Genomic DNA, 12,267 nt, shown 5'->3' with positions numbered 1-12,267 from the left:
GGTAATCGTAATTAGCAGATTACGATTATCACTACCTACCTAGTAAAATAGATTCCATTCATTCCCAAACTATATTATTTATTGATTATATATTATAAAACCTCCTTTTTATGATAATTTTAATAAATATTTATTTTACTCACTTTATTCACTCATCTTTGTTTTCAAATATTCTCTCACCAGCTGTGCACTTTCGAACCAGTACTGGTACACGGGAGATCGATGCCAGACAGCTATTAGTAAACCTGGAGTAATTGCTGGAGTGACAGTTGGCTTGGCCGTTCTTGTTCTTATCATTTTTATACTATGTTACTTTTCACATAAACGGCAACATCACTCAGACACATTTAAGTAAGTGCATATTTTTTACATAAAAAATTAAGCAGTAACAATGTCATTTTGGTGGAAAGAAAGAAAAGATTTAAACTGGAAATTATTTTCACTCGCTCACTGCAAAAAAATGAAACAAAAACCTAATGCAAAAGTGAGCAAAAATAAGGCAGCTATCCATGCCTTTTAAGATTATTTTGATGTTCCAGAAATCTCCTCCAGTCTTAACTGTCAAGTCAATACTCTCTAAGTCAACCTATCAGTTTGAGTTGTTTTGGAAGACATCAGCTCAATAGAAAAAAAGAGTAAGAAGGCAGCTAAATGTGATTCTTAAAAAACAGCAAAAAATTGGCAGTGCTCCCAATCAGGCTGCTACTGGTATCAATTAAATTGCCAGTATCCCCCAGGGACTTAAATATACACTGTGAATACAAATCAGATGCAATTTGGGTGGGGCCTCCATTTGGAAGCGCTGTCAATATCTCTTGTTGTACAAAAATATAAGTCTACTTGTGGCTAGCTCCATGTGTATCAGATTGCATTCAATTTATCCAGATTAGGGTTTAGTGCATAGATTGCATCTGGTTTGTATTCAAGGTGTGTAATTAAGTCCCTGGGGGTCAGTGCACACCTCTGTTGGTTTCATTTTAGTTGCAGCCTGACGAGGAGCGCTGCCAATTTTTTGCTGTTCATTCTGTGACCAGTTTACCAATGGTAAATTTTACATAATAACATGGTGAAAACACTTGTAGGTGTTGCAAGGGTTTAGTTAGTGAAGGCAATGCCTTGACTTGACACTGACAGAGTACTGTAGATTTTTTTTTATTACAAAGATGGTACTTAGACACTGCAAAGATTATGATGGTGTAACACAACTTCTGGACACCAGGGAAACACTCACTTCTATGTTTCTTACATTCTGTTTTTCTAAAACCAGATTGATGATGGAGCCAGAGCTTGTTTGGTATCAGGATGATGGGAAAGCAGAAGGTTATGAAAGAAGTATTTTTAATAAAGAAAACAAGAAATTGGAAGGTGAGGCATCATATAAAGACGTGTTTCTCAAATTAAGTCAGGTTTTTGACAAAATAATAATCTTTGCAGTATCTAAGTATCATTGGATGAGTGTAATGAAATTGTGTGCATCACCCAACTATCCTTCCGTAACACCTCTTTAGCTGGGCTAATGGTTAATGTCAAGTCCTTACGAGAATCCCTTCCTAACCTCAAATAGCATTCTGCCTACCTGAGGTTCACCATATACGTCCTCAATCCTTGTTTATAATGACCATGGAGATCACAGTGTAAAAACCCCTTCATTTGGTACTTGACACTAATACCAGTGACAATTTAGAGCAGTTCATCCTGGAGATACATTTTGAGGATGCCCTGATGGACACGCTTGGGAGAAGGTGGACTAATGTGTTTACTAACACTTCACGGAGTATGATGGAGGTCAAAATAGCAATTTAGCAAGTTATTATTTGATACCTGGGACAAAGGAAAAGGAAAGGAAAATGTGAGTTTAGCATTAAGAACATTCCATTAGGGATTTTACCATGGAACTCATTTACAAATATTTAAATGTAAAAAAAAACCATGTACGTTATAATCATGCATATTAATTGTCAAATATACTAGTAATACATAAAAAAATAAATACATCTTTTTTATTCTTCTATTTTAGCATCAGCGAAATCAAATACCAAAAATTTTCAACCATCCCTGGGAACAGTAAATACTGATACTATGGTGAGTTAAAAAGATACAGAATTATTAATGCACGCACGCACACACTATTTATTTTTTATTTTTCTTTCTTTCTTTCTTAAATCTGTTGAAAACAGATAATTAACTAAAAATTGAGCATCTCTTTCAGTTTTTAAATAACTTTTGGAGACAGTTTGATATAGTTACTTTAAAAAATAAACAAAACATACTCACCCCGGCTCTAAACGATGGCTGGCAAAATTGGAGTTTGTGCAGTAGAAGAGGATCAATACCTAATATTTGTATGTTGAGCTGAAAAAAAAATGCACTGGCAGCTATAGATCTGTTAAGTGTTCAGTAATTTGCTAACCTCAGCTTCCTCCTCCCTAGTGAAGCTAACTTGCATATTAGCTTACGTTACATACTATCATCACCAAAATGACTACGTATGTTAAGAGGAATAGTGGGAACAAAGTGAAAAAAATCTTCAAAAAGACCTTGTAGTTTTTGAGGAAAAGTCATTTTAGAAATGCAAAGGAAAACATGTTTTTTTAACCTAGTTTTTCTGAGGTTAGAAACCATGTTTCCTTTGCATTTTTTTATTGATTTTCTCAAAAACTACAAGGTCCTATTGAAAAAATAGTTTTTGAGTTGTTTCTACGTTTGACTTATACCCACTTTTTTGACTTCCTTTTAACATACGTAACAATTTTGGTGAATATAGCATACTAGCCGACCCGCGGTGTAGCATACGCCGCATAAGTGGGTAGAGAGCAGGAAGGGGGTATTGGGCACAGCGGCGGAGAGGGGGATTGGAACCCCCCTCAACTGGGTCCCCCATGTGTGCTCTACCTCCAGCTTAAGCTCAGCAGGACCCCCCCCCCCTTACCTGGGTCCCCCCATGTGCGCTCCCCCTCCTGCTTAAGCACAGTAGCAGCTGCCACTATTAGTAAGAGGCAGCGGGTGGGGATGACTCACCTCTTCCGTGTTCTATCGTGCGTTCCACTGTCGTCACTTCCTGCAATGCTGCACACTGTATTGGTGTAATTTGCCTTTTTAAAACAGAAGGAAATCTGCAATAATTCAGCTATAAGTGAACATTGGTTGCTACCCGCACTGCTACTAAATATGCAAATTACCCCTTTTCCCCCTTGGTAAGCCAAGCAAGCATCCAGAGACGGTGGTGTATAGCAAGCATATAGCTTTAAATTTTACATAGTCATATCAAACCCACATGTAGACAGCCTGTTTCAGACTTTTGGTCCTCATCAGTATATGGCAGGGATTGATACGGCTGTATGAGATAGGGCTTGGACCAGTACAACAGAGTAACCAAGCAGCTCAGGGTGACCCAAACCACTCGGAATGTACAGGGGGATAAAAGGGACCAAAAAGACCTCCTACAAAAAAAAGCAAAGCTTGGTGTAATTTGCCTTCCTAAAACAGAAGGAAATATGCAATAATTCAGCTATAAGTGAACATTTGTGGTTACCCACAACGCACTGCTTCTAAATATGCAGATAATTCCTTTTTGACCTTTGGGAAGTCAAGCAAGCCTATAGCTTTAAGTTTTACACAGCCATATCAAACCCACATGTGACAGCCTATTTCAGATATTGGGTCCTCATCAGTACATAGCAGAGATTGATAAGGCTGTATGAGATAGGGCTTGGACCAGTACAACAGAGTTAACCAAGCAGCTCAGGGTGACCCAAACCACTCGGAATGTATAGGAGGATAAAAGAGACCAAAAAAGCCCTCCTACTAAAAAAAGCAAAGCTTGGTGTATTTTTCCTTCTTAAAACAGAAGAAAATCCGCAATAATTCAGCTATAAGTGAAAATTTGTGGTTACCCACAATGCACTGCTACTGAATATGCAAATTATCCCTCTTTGCCCTTGGTTTGATATGACACTACTTCTTCTTCTTGCTTGGAGCAGCCCCTTCTTCTTTCTTGGACCGGCCCTGGGGGCAGGACGCTACTTCTTCTTCTTGCTTGAAGGTTGAGGCACTTACTCTATTATATATATAGATATGGGGACTTTGCTATTAGTCAGCACAAAATTGTGCAAACATTTTGTGTAATCATGCAAAGTTACTAATCAATTGCATAAAGTCAATTCAATGTCCAATTTAAAATGTCCAATACAGTCTTAATTCACGGATGGCAGTAAATATGCAAAATGTCTCATAATCGTAATTAGCAGTTTGTCATAATCGCTAATGAAATGGATGTTTACAATGGGGAGATAGACAGCATTAACCACCTGAGGCTAAGACTATAGAATTGTTGGAGATTTTAAATAGTAAAAATGTGTCTGGATGTACATAAAACAACCCTCCCTATCAAAATGTTCTCCCTTTCAAAGCCTAAAACTAATTATTACGTAGCTCTATGGTGCTCATTTTATGAAGTTGAGACTTGGATGTTAGGTTTACACTTACCTTATATTTTAAGAATGGCCACAAGTCTGTCCTTATCCTTAAACTCCATATTTTATCCATAGCCCTAACTCCATGCTGCCTTTTAGAAACCAGATCAAACTGTAGCAATTAAAAATGTTTTCCAACTATTTTAGTTGGCTAGCTGCATTATAAATATAACTTTCTCTGTTCATTACATGGCTATGTAACCTCGTTCTCCTCAGACATCACACCTCACTTGCCTTGATACTCTACTTCTCTACTTCTGGATGGCTATGTAACCTATTACTTACTTTTTCTAGTACTGGTACTAGCAGCAGTAATAGTAGTAATACTAGTGTTAGCACTATAGCCTAAATAGAGCTGAATATATTGATATGATAGGTTTACTTTGGCAGTAACTCATCTGCACAATCGGGTACTGTAATTGTAAATATCTCTCCGTCCACTGACGAGAATAAATAGATAAAATAGCTCCCTCTTGTGAGTTTACCCTTCATGGGTGTAGGGAAGATGTTATAGCTACTCCTGGCGAGCATCGGACATACTGTAAACACTTCTTGCAATTACCTTGCTCATGTGCTTCATGTAAAAGAAAACCTAAAGGACCACTTTGAGAAAAAATGAAAAGTATAAAATAAATGTGTATAAAATACATTTCTTCTCGATTAAAATGCACTATAAATTACTTTTCTCATACAGTATGTTTCTGCCACTTAAAAATCAGTAGCAGTAAAAATCTGACAGATCCACCATGTTTTGAACAAGTCCATCTTCCCATGGAGGATTCTCTAGGCTTTCTTTATTTTCAATTGATAATTTGTTGATATCCATGATTATTATTATTATTATTTATTGCATTTATAAACATATTACGCAGCGCTGCACAATAGATAAATGGGTTAACATACAAGGTAGAACATACGGAAACTCACAACAAAACAAGATCATGCACATGATTTGATAACAGTACAGAGTCATAGGTCAAAATAGAGACTGTTCGAGTCTACAAGAGGGGTGGTTGTGAGTAAGATTGCATAATCAAGCTGGATACACTAAGGGAGGAGGGCCCTGCCAGAGGCTTACAATCTAAAGGGTGGGGTGGAGACAATAGGTGCATCTTTTGAGAGGGGATGATTCAGGTCATTGTTAAGTAACTGATTTAAAAAATACAAAGGAGAACACAAAACTAGATGGACAACAAAAAGTGTCAGTAATATAACAAAATTTGCTTATCGGTGGGGAGAAAAGTGATCCATTCTCTATATTATAGACATTTATATTCTGTTAGAGAAATTTACATTGTCTGATCATTTTTCTTTTCAATATGTTTAATAGATAAGGGCTCCTAGACCCACGATTTCTCCGTACGAAACTCTGGGATAACTGATCTACACGCAAATACCGTCAACCAGAATGTGGAGATCGGTCACTCCAAAATCAAGACTTGAAACATTGACATATCATTATATTCAGAAAAAAAATACTATTGAAATTCAACAAAGGGATTTCAAGACCCTTTGAAAGACTATGTTCCTATATTTTAGTGAATTATTTTAAGTATAAAAAACAACTATACCAGGAGGGAACATTAGCTTTCAGGAGTTTCAAAGCTGAAGGCCAGGGGAAATTAATCTCTCTCAAATTTGTCTTCCATTCCCTACATTGAAGCTTTGTTTTAAGATTCCTGCAGTTTTTAGACTGCATTGATGGTCCATCTCATCTGCCATATTCCTGACAGCAATTCAATTAAAACAAGTGTGGTTTCAGACACTTCCTTTATAGGGTAGCTCACTAAAGTGCTATGATGTCATCAGGTATGTCAGGGTTGCTGAAAATTCACTCTTGTGCAGACTTGCTGCTTGATGGAAGGCATTGAGGAAGTATGTCCGGATGAATATATAATAGTTTTTATACTATCATCCTCAAGTTCAGCTTTAAAGGGAGTCTGAAGCCTAATTAAAAAAAAAAATAAGAAACTTACTTAAAGAGAGGGAAGCCTTTGGGTCATATAGAGTCTTCCCATTCTCCTACTGGTGTCCTTGTTCCCCCGCAAGCTCCCCCATTAGCAGCCCACAATGGTTCGGCCATGGATTGCTCTCTTCTGGGTTGAGCTGGCTTCAGCCCAAGTGCTTCCAAAGCAGTCCGCTGTGTACTGCGCAGCCGTGAACGCCCTTTCTCACGCACTCGCACGTGCACAGTGCAGAGCTGCCTGTCTTTGAAAACCCGGGTGCTTCCAAAGATTTCCAAAGTCTCCCATAGAGGGAGATTTAAACTGTGAAACATGCGGGGGAATGAAGAGACCGGCAGGAGAATGGGAAGGCTCACAGAGTTCCCCAACCCTGACCTCAAGGCCCACCAACAGTACGGGCTCGTTTCCACTATCGCGAATCTGCATGCGTCCAACGCATGCAGATTCGCACATGGTATGCAAGTGGGTGGGCCTGTTTCCACTGTAGCGTTGGTGATGTGCGTTTTTTTCAGCGGTAAAAAAACGCACAAAAGAGCCAACGATTTCGCCTGCGTCGGGAATCCGTGCGAATCGCCGCTAATGTATTTAATAGTAAAAACGCATGCGGTTTTTACATGCGTTTTTACCCGCGATTTCGCGTGCGATTTCGCACCTTTTCCAATTTTATTTTGCCCTGGCAGTGTCATGGTTAATTTCGCATGGCACCCTGCCATGCGAAATCGCACGCGAAATCGCGGGTAAAAACGCATGTGGAAACGCATCCGCATGCGTTTTTACAAGCGTCGGAATGCGGCCGAAATCGCGTCGCAACAGTGGAAACAAGCCCTACATTTTTTGCAGGAAACCACAAACATGCACAGGTGGGGTAATTAGTGTTGCAGCAGAGCTGAATAAATACCTCTGTGGATATCCACAAAACATGCACTGTTGGTGGGCCTTGAGAACAGGGTTGGGGAACACTGCATAAGACCCAGAGCCTTCCCTCTCCATCGGTAAGTTTTTGTTTTAAAATAGCCTTCAGATTCTCTTTAAGTATAAAAATCATAATGTGATTGGAGATTTTTGTGTGTGTGTGTGTATAACAACAACAACAACAACAACAAATCAGAAATAAACACATTATTGTGTTGTTTTTAAGCTGTGCATTTGGAAAAACCAGTTCTTTATTGTCTGTGTTTAAAATACAAAAGAAGTCAACACAACTGTGCTTAAATGTTTATTTATTATTTATACCTATAGTCGAGTAAAAATATTTATTTTCTAGTGAAATGTTAATACATGTTTTTATTTTTTTTTCTATTAAAATAATAATAAAAAAAAAGATTGTTGCCTTAGTAGCAGTTCTTAATGAGGCCGTTTTTTTTGTGAGGGCCTCAAACTTTTAAACAGGGTGCCACAAATTACAAGAGAATCAAGTTTAAAAGGATGTGCTACATGTACCCTTGTGGTACCCCACTGCTGACAATTTTCCATTTAGAGTATGTTTTGTTTACCACAGGCCCGGATTTACCTCACAGGTGCCTATAGGCAGAGGTGTTCTGCCACCTTAGACTTCTCCCTCCATGAACCTACAAACCCCCTCCTTACCGCAGCGGTTGCTTCTCCTTCACTTCCCTTGACCATCATAGGTAGCTACAGGTGCGCCGTAGTATTAGGTAACCAGAAGTACCCTCAATATTAAGTAGCTAGAGCTGCCACCAAGTTTTAGGTAGCTAGAAGAACCTCAGTAGACGTTCCTCTGATGGAAAGATGATCTTGCCAGTGGAGTGCCGAGGGGCAGGTTGTGTAACCTCTCATTTATACTCTCATCAGGACTCTACAAAGGGAAGGAGGGAGGAAGGATTCTGGGAGGAAAGTAAGCTGCTGAACCATCATCAGGCACCCGTAGGCGCGTGCTTACAGGACCTTATGGTAAATCCGGCCCTGGTTTATCACCAGTCTTTGCCTTCTATCCCTTAACCAGTTATCTATCCACATACACACATTTTTTCCTAGTCCCTGTATCCTCAGCTTCTGCACTAGGCTATTGTGGGGAACAGTGTCAAAAAGCTTTGCAAAGTCCCACCTTATTGTATCTATTGCTTTCCCAAAATCAACATTTTCATTCACTCACAAAGCTGAGTGTGTTTAAGAAACTGGACCTGTCTTTCGTAAAACCATGTTGTTGAACTTAATATGCCATGAACTTAACCACTTCACCCCAAGGCGGTTTTTACCCTAACTGACAAGAGTGATTTTCACCTTTCCGTGCTCATCCCTTTCATTTGCCAATAGCTTAATTACTACTAATCACAATGAAATTATCTATATCTTGTTTTTTTCACCACCAATTGGGCTTTTTGGGGTTGATATTTGTTTTCAGTAATTACTTTATTTTCTATGCATTTTAAAGGGAAATACAAGGAAAAAATGATAAAAATACACTATTTCTCCAATGCCCTCCCCTATGGTTTTAATATGAACACTGCTACTGTACATAAAACCCACACATTTTATCTGCCTATTTGTCCTGGTTATCACAAGATTTGAATTATGTCCCTAGTACAAAGTATGGTGAGAATACATAATTTGGAAATAAAGGTGTATTTTTTGGGGGGTGTTTTTTTTTTTTCACTATTTTCATTTGCATGTGCATGGGGATGCACGAGCACCCGTGGGAGCGCACATGTGCACCTGCGGGAGCACGCATGTGCATGCGCACAGCGGCAGCAGCACTGTCAGACTTATAAAAACGTCCTGGAGCCATTAAGAGGCTCTAGCAGGACGTTTTTATAAGTGGTTAAATAATATTATTCTGTGCTACATGATTTTGTATAGCTTCCCTTAAAGTGTACCAGAGATGGTTCACTATTGTTAATTTATACTTCCCCGGGGCTTTCTTCAGCCCCATGAGCAGCACTGAGTCCCTCACCATCCTCTTAGGGCCCTCCGTTTAGCCGCTAGGACTCCCAGTAATCCAGGCAGTGCGTGCACCCCTCGTCATGCTAATGTCCCCTGGAGTATTCTGCACCTGTGCAGTAGTAATGCGCAGGCGCAGAATGCTCCAGGGAAAAAGAAGCATAGCAGGGGTGCAAGCAGCTCAGCATGGGCAGAAGCTCTCTACTTGCGGTGAATGACTAAATTACCGGGAGTCGTACCGCCAGAATGGGCAAAAGAGGATGGCGAGGGACTCAGTGCTGCTCATAGGGCTGGAGGAAGCCCCGGGTAAGTATAAATTAGTGATAGCGTGCCATCTCTGGTACACTTTAAGATAGCTTCAAACAATTTACACTGAACTGCACAGCCGGTGTTTAGCTTACAGATCTATAGTTTCCTGGTTCTGATTTTTTTCGCTTTAGATGGTTTTATGTTATGAGTAAAACTGACAGTTTTGGTTTATCTGACTTTCATATAAAAGCTAAAAATACAGAATTATACATTGTAGTCAAGGGAGAAGGCCCCTCAGAGAAGCCAATTACAGCAGTTATTTGCCCCTCAAAAAAGGCACAAGCTCACAACAAGCAGTGCCACCCTGTGAATTTTATTCAAGCCAACTGCAGACTTATAAGTAAGTACATGGTCTAAAGTTTTTTTTGTTTTTTTTTGTTTTTTGTTGTGGGGGATTGTTTTAGTACAGAAGATATACAAAAAAAAGTATGTTTTTCCCCTTAATGCATGAAAAAACAATACTACGGTATAATGAGGTCAAGAAAAGCATTGGCTTACACAGTTTTATCCAGCAAATAAAAAAAATAACAATTTAGGTAGATGTGTTGCAGTTATAAAAAAAAATGGACACATAAAATTAGTAAGATAAAGAAGTAAAACCTGGCCATGTAAAACAAAATCAATCAAAGCAAAACACTTCAAAATGAAACATAATCTGCAAAGGATTACCAGTAAAAAGCAAAAAAAAAAAAAAAGAAAAAAAACAGAAACCAACTGACTACAAACAAATTAAATACCAAAGCAAGCCAAAAACAAAATACATCAACAGTCCTGTTTTGACAGTTCTCATAGCCTCACACCTATTTTTGCTTCTGTGTAAAACTCTTATCTCATAATATCACCAACTCTACAAGTACTAATTTCTCAAAGAGCTCAAAGATGGGGAAGCACAGTGGCGTAGTGGTTAGCACTCTTGCCTTGCAATGCTGGATCCCTGGTTTGAATCCCTGCCAGGTCAACATCTGCAAGGAGTTTGTATGTTCTACCCGTGTCTGCATGGATTTCCCCTGGGCACTCTGGTTTCCTCCCACATCTCAAAAGAATACAGATATGTTTATTGGCTTCTCCCTATATTGGCCCTAGACTATGATACATGCCCTACATGATATCTACATATAAATACTTAAATCTTACTAATATTATAAATAGGAAAGTTTGGATGTTTGTTGCTCAATCACTCAACAATGGCTGAACGGATTCCAATGAAATTTGGCTCACACATAGTACATTGTAACGAAAAATCCGCAACGCCGGATGGATTGCGGAAATATGGTTGCATCCAGTCCGGCAAGCGGACTTTCCAACGCGGGATGCGGAAATTCGTCCGCATGCGCTGCGCAAACCCGTCCGAGCACTCTGCTCCAAACTCACCAGCATGCTGCTCACCAGGGCTCTGCCATCTTGCCTCTAGGGGGTGCGCACGCGCGCGCGCCAGATACGCCTTTATACTCGTAGAAAGCGTGTCAGCTGACATTTTAGCCTGCTCCTATTGGCTGCTGCCTGGGGTGGAGACTTCTGTCCCAGGCAGTACTGTATATAAGGAAGTGCTTTTCAGTCACACTTCGTCTGTGTTTGCGATACCCTGTATCAGCACTCAAACCTAGTCAGCCTTGTCTCTGATATTGTGTTATATATTGGTTTATCGCCAATATATACACATATTATTACTGTTTGACTCATCGTATATGACTCTGTGCCTGTCTTGACTACTCTTCTGCTTCCTGATTCTGTACTTCGCCAGCCCGTACCGTTATCGACTATTGGCTTGGTTTCCGACTATTCTCTTGTCTCACGTTTCTGTACTGCTGCTGCCTGATCTGTTGCCGAACCTCATTTTGTCTGACCTTTCTCCCTTCAGTGGAACGTCTCCCACTGTAGGGTTCTATTAGAGGCTTGCCTCTTTGAGACGACCGCCACTAACAAACCCTTGCTGCTAGAGGCCGAGAATCCTCCACTCCGTCCTTTGGAGGATCTCACACACGGGGTTCCCATTTAGAGGTAACCACACCTCTGAGGAATTACGGTGTGGTGGATATTTCCACAGACTTGAATTTACGCTGTATATTATTATTGTTGTCTGCTGTTCCAGCTTGCTGGAGGTTGTATCTCTGTGCCCTATAGAGATACTCTATTGTACCAAGCCCCCCTTGCATACGATTGTATCGTGTCACGCTATACTTCCATTATTGGTGATTCTGCAGATCACCATATAATCAGGTATAGCATCTGTATTATTGGTGATACTGCAGATCACCAATAATCAGAATATCTGTGCTTGCTGACACCATTCGTTACATACATTACCTGGAATAACATATAGGATACTTTTATCCCCATAACCAAACAGTGGGCGGAGACAAATACAAATTTGTGGAGCCACAAACAGCCAATCAGATTTGTTTCATTTCAGTGCAAATTATTGATTCCAAAGACCTCAAAGCTCACAAACTTGGTCATTGAGTAATTGTGTTTTAGGGTTAGAAAAAGTGGGCGAAGCCAACACCAGCCAAATACATACCCGGCCAACGCCAGGTCATCAGTGTGGGAGAAAAATACAAATTTCACTGGGAAAATGTAAACTGCAGCCATGCTTACACTGTTAATGGTAGGGTTCTCAAACATTG

General features: G+C 39.8%; 1 protein-coding gene across 2 annotated transcripts in view; it reads left to right on the top strand.

Moving 5' to 3' along the window:
- The window catches only part of LOC137562596 (uncharacterized), a 38,913-nt gene extending 31,805 nt beyond the window's left edge, over positions 1-7,108 (top strand). Inside the window, exons 9-12 of one of the 2 annotated variants that reach the window (XM_068274091.1) lie at positions 184-351; positions 1,268-1,365; positions 2,018-2,082; positions 5,803-7,108. In XM_068274091.1, the coding sequence (XP_068130192.1) occupies positions 184-351; positions 1,268-1,365; positions 2,018-2,082; positions 5,803-5,850 (379 nt within the window). In that variant the 3' untranslated portion in view covers positions 5,851-7,108. The remainder of the gene's footprint in view (positions 1-183; positions 352-1,267; positions 1,366-2,017; positions 2,083-5,802) is intronic. The other variant, XM_068274092.1, reaches the window with a different exon arrangement.
- Positions 7,109-12,267: the final 5,159 nt, after the last annotated feature.

Source organism: Hyperolius riggenbachi, chromosome 3 (genome assembly GCF_040937935.1).
Source record: "Hyperolius riggenbachi isolate aHypRig1 chromosome 3, aHypRig1.pri, whole genome shotgun sequence".
Taxonomy (NCBI): Eukaryota; Metazoa; Chordata; class Amphibia; order Anura; family Hyperoliidae; genus Hyperolius; species Hyperolius riggenbachi.
The sequence above is the reverse complement of the archived record's forward strand: the minus strand, read 5'-3'. Positions and strand labels throughout refer to the sequence as shown.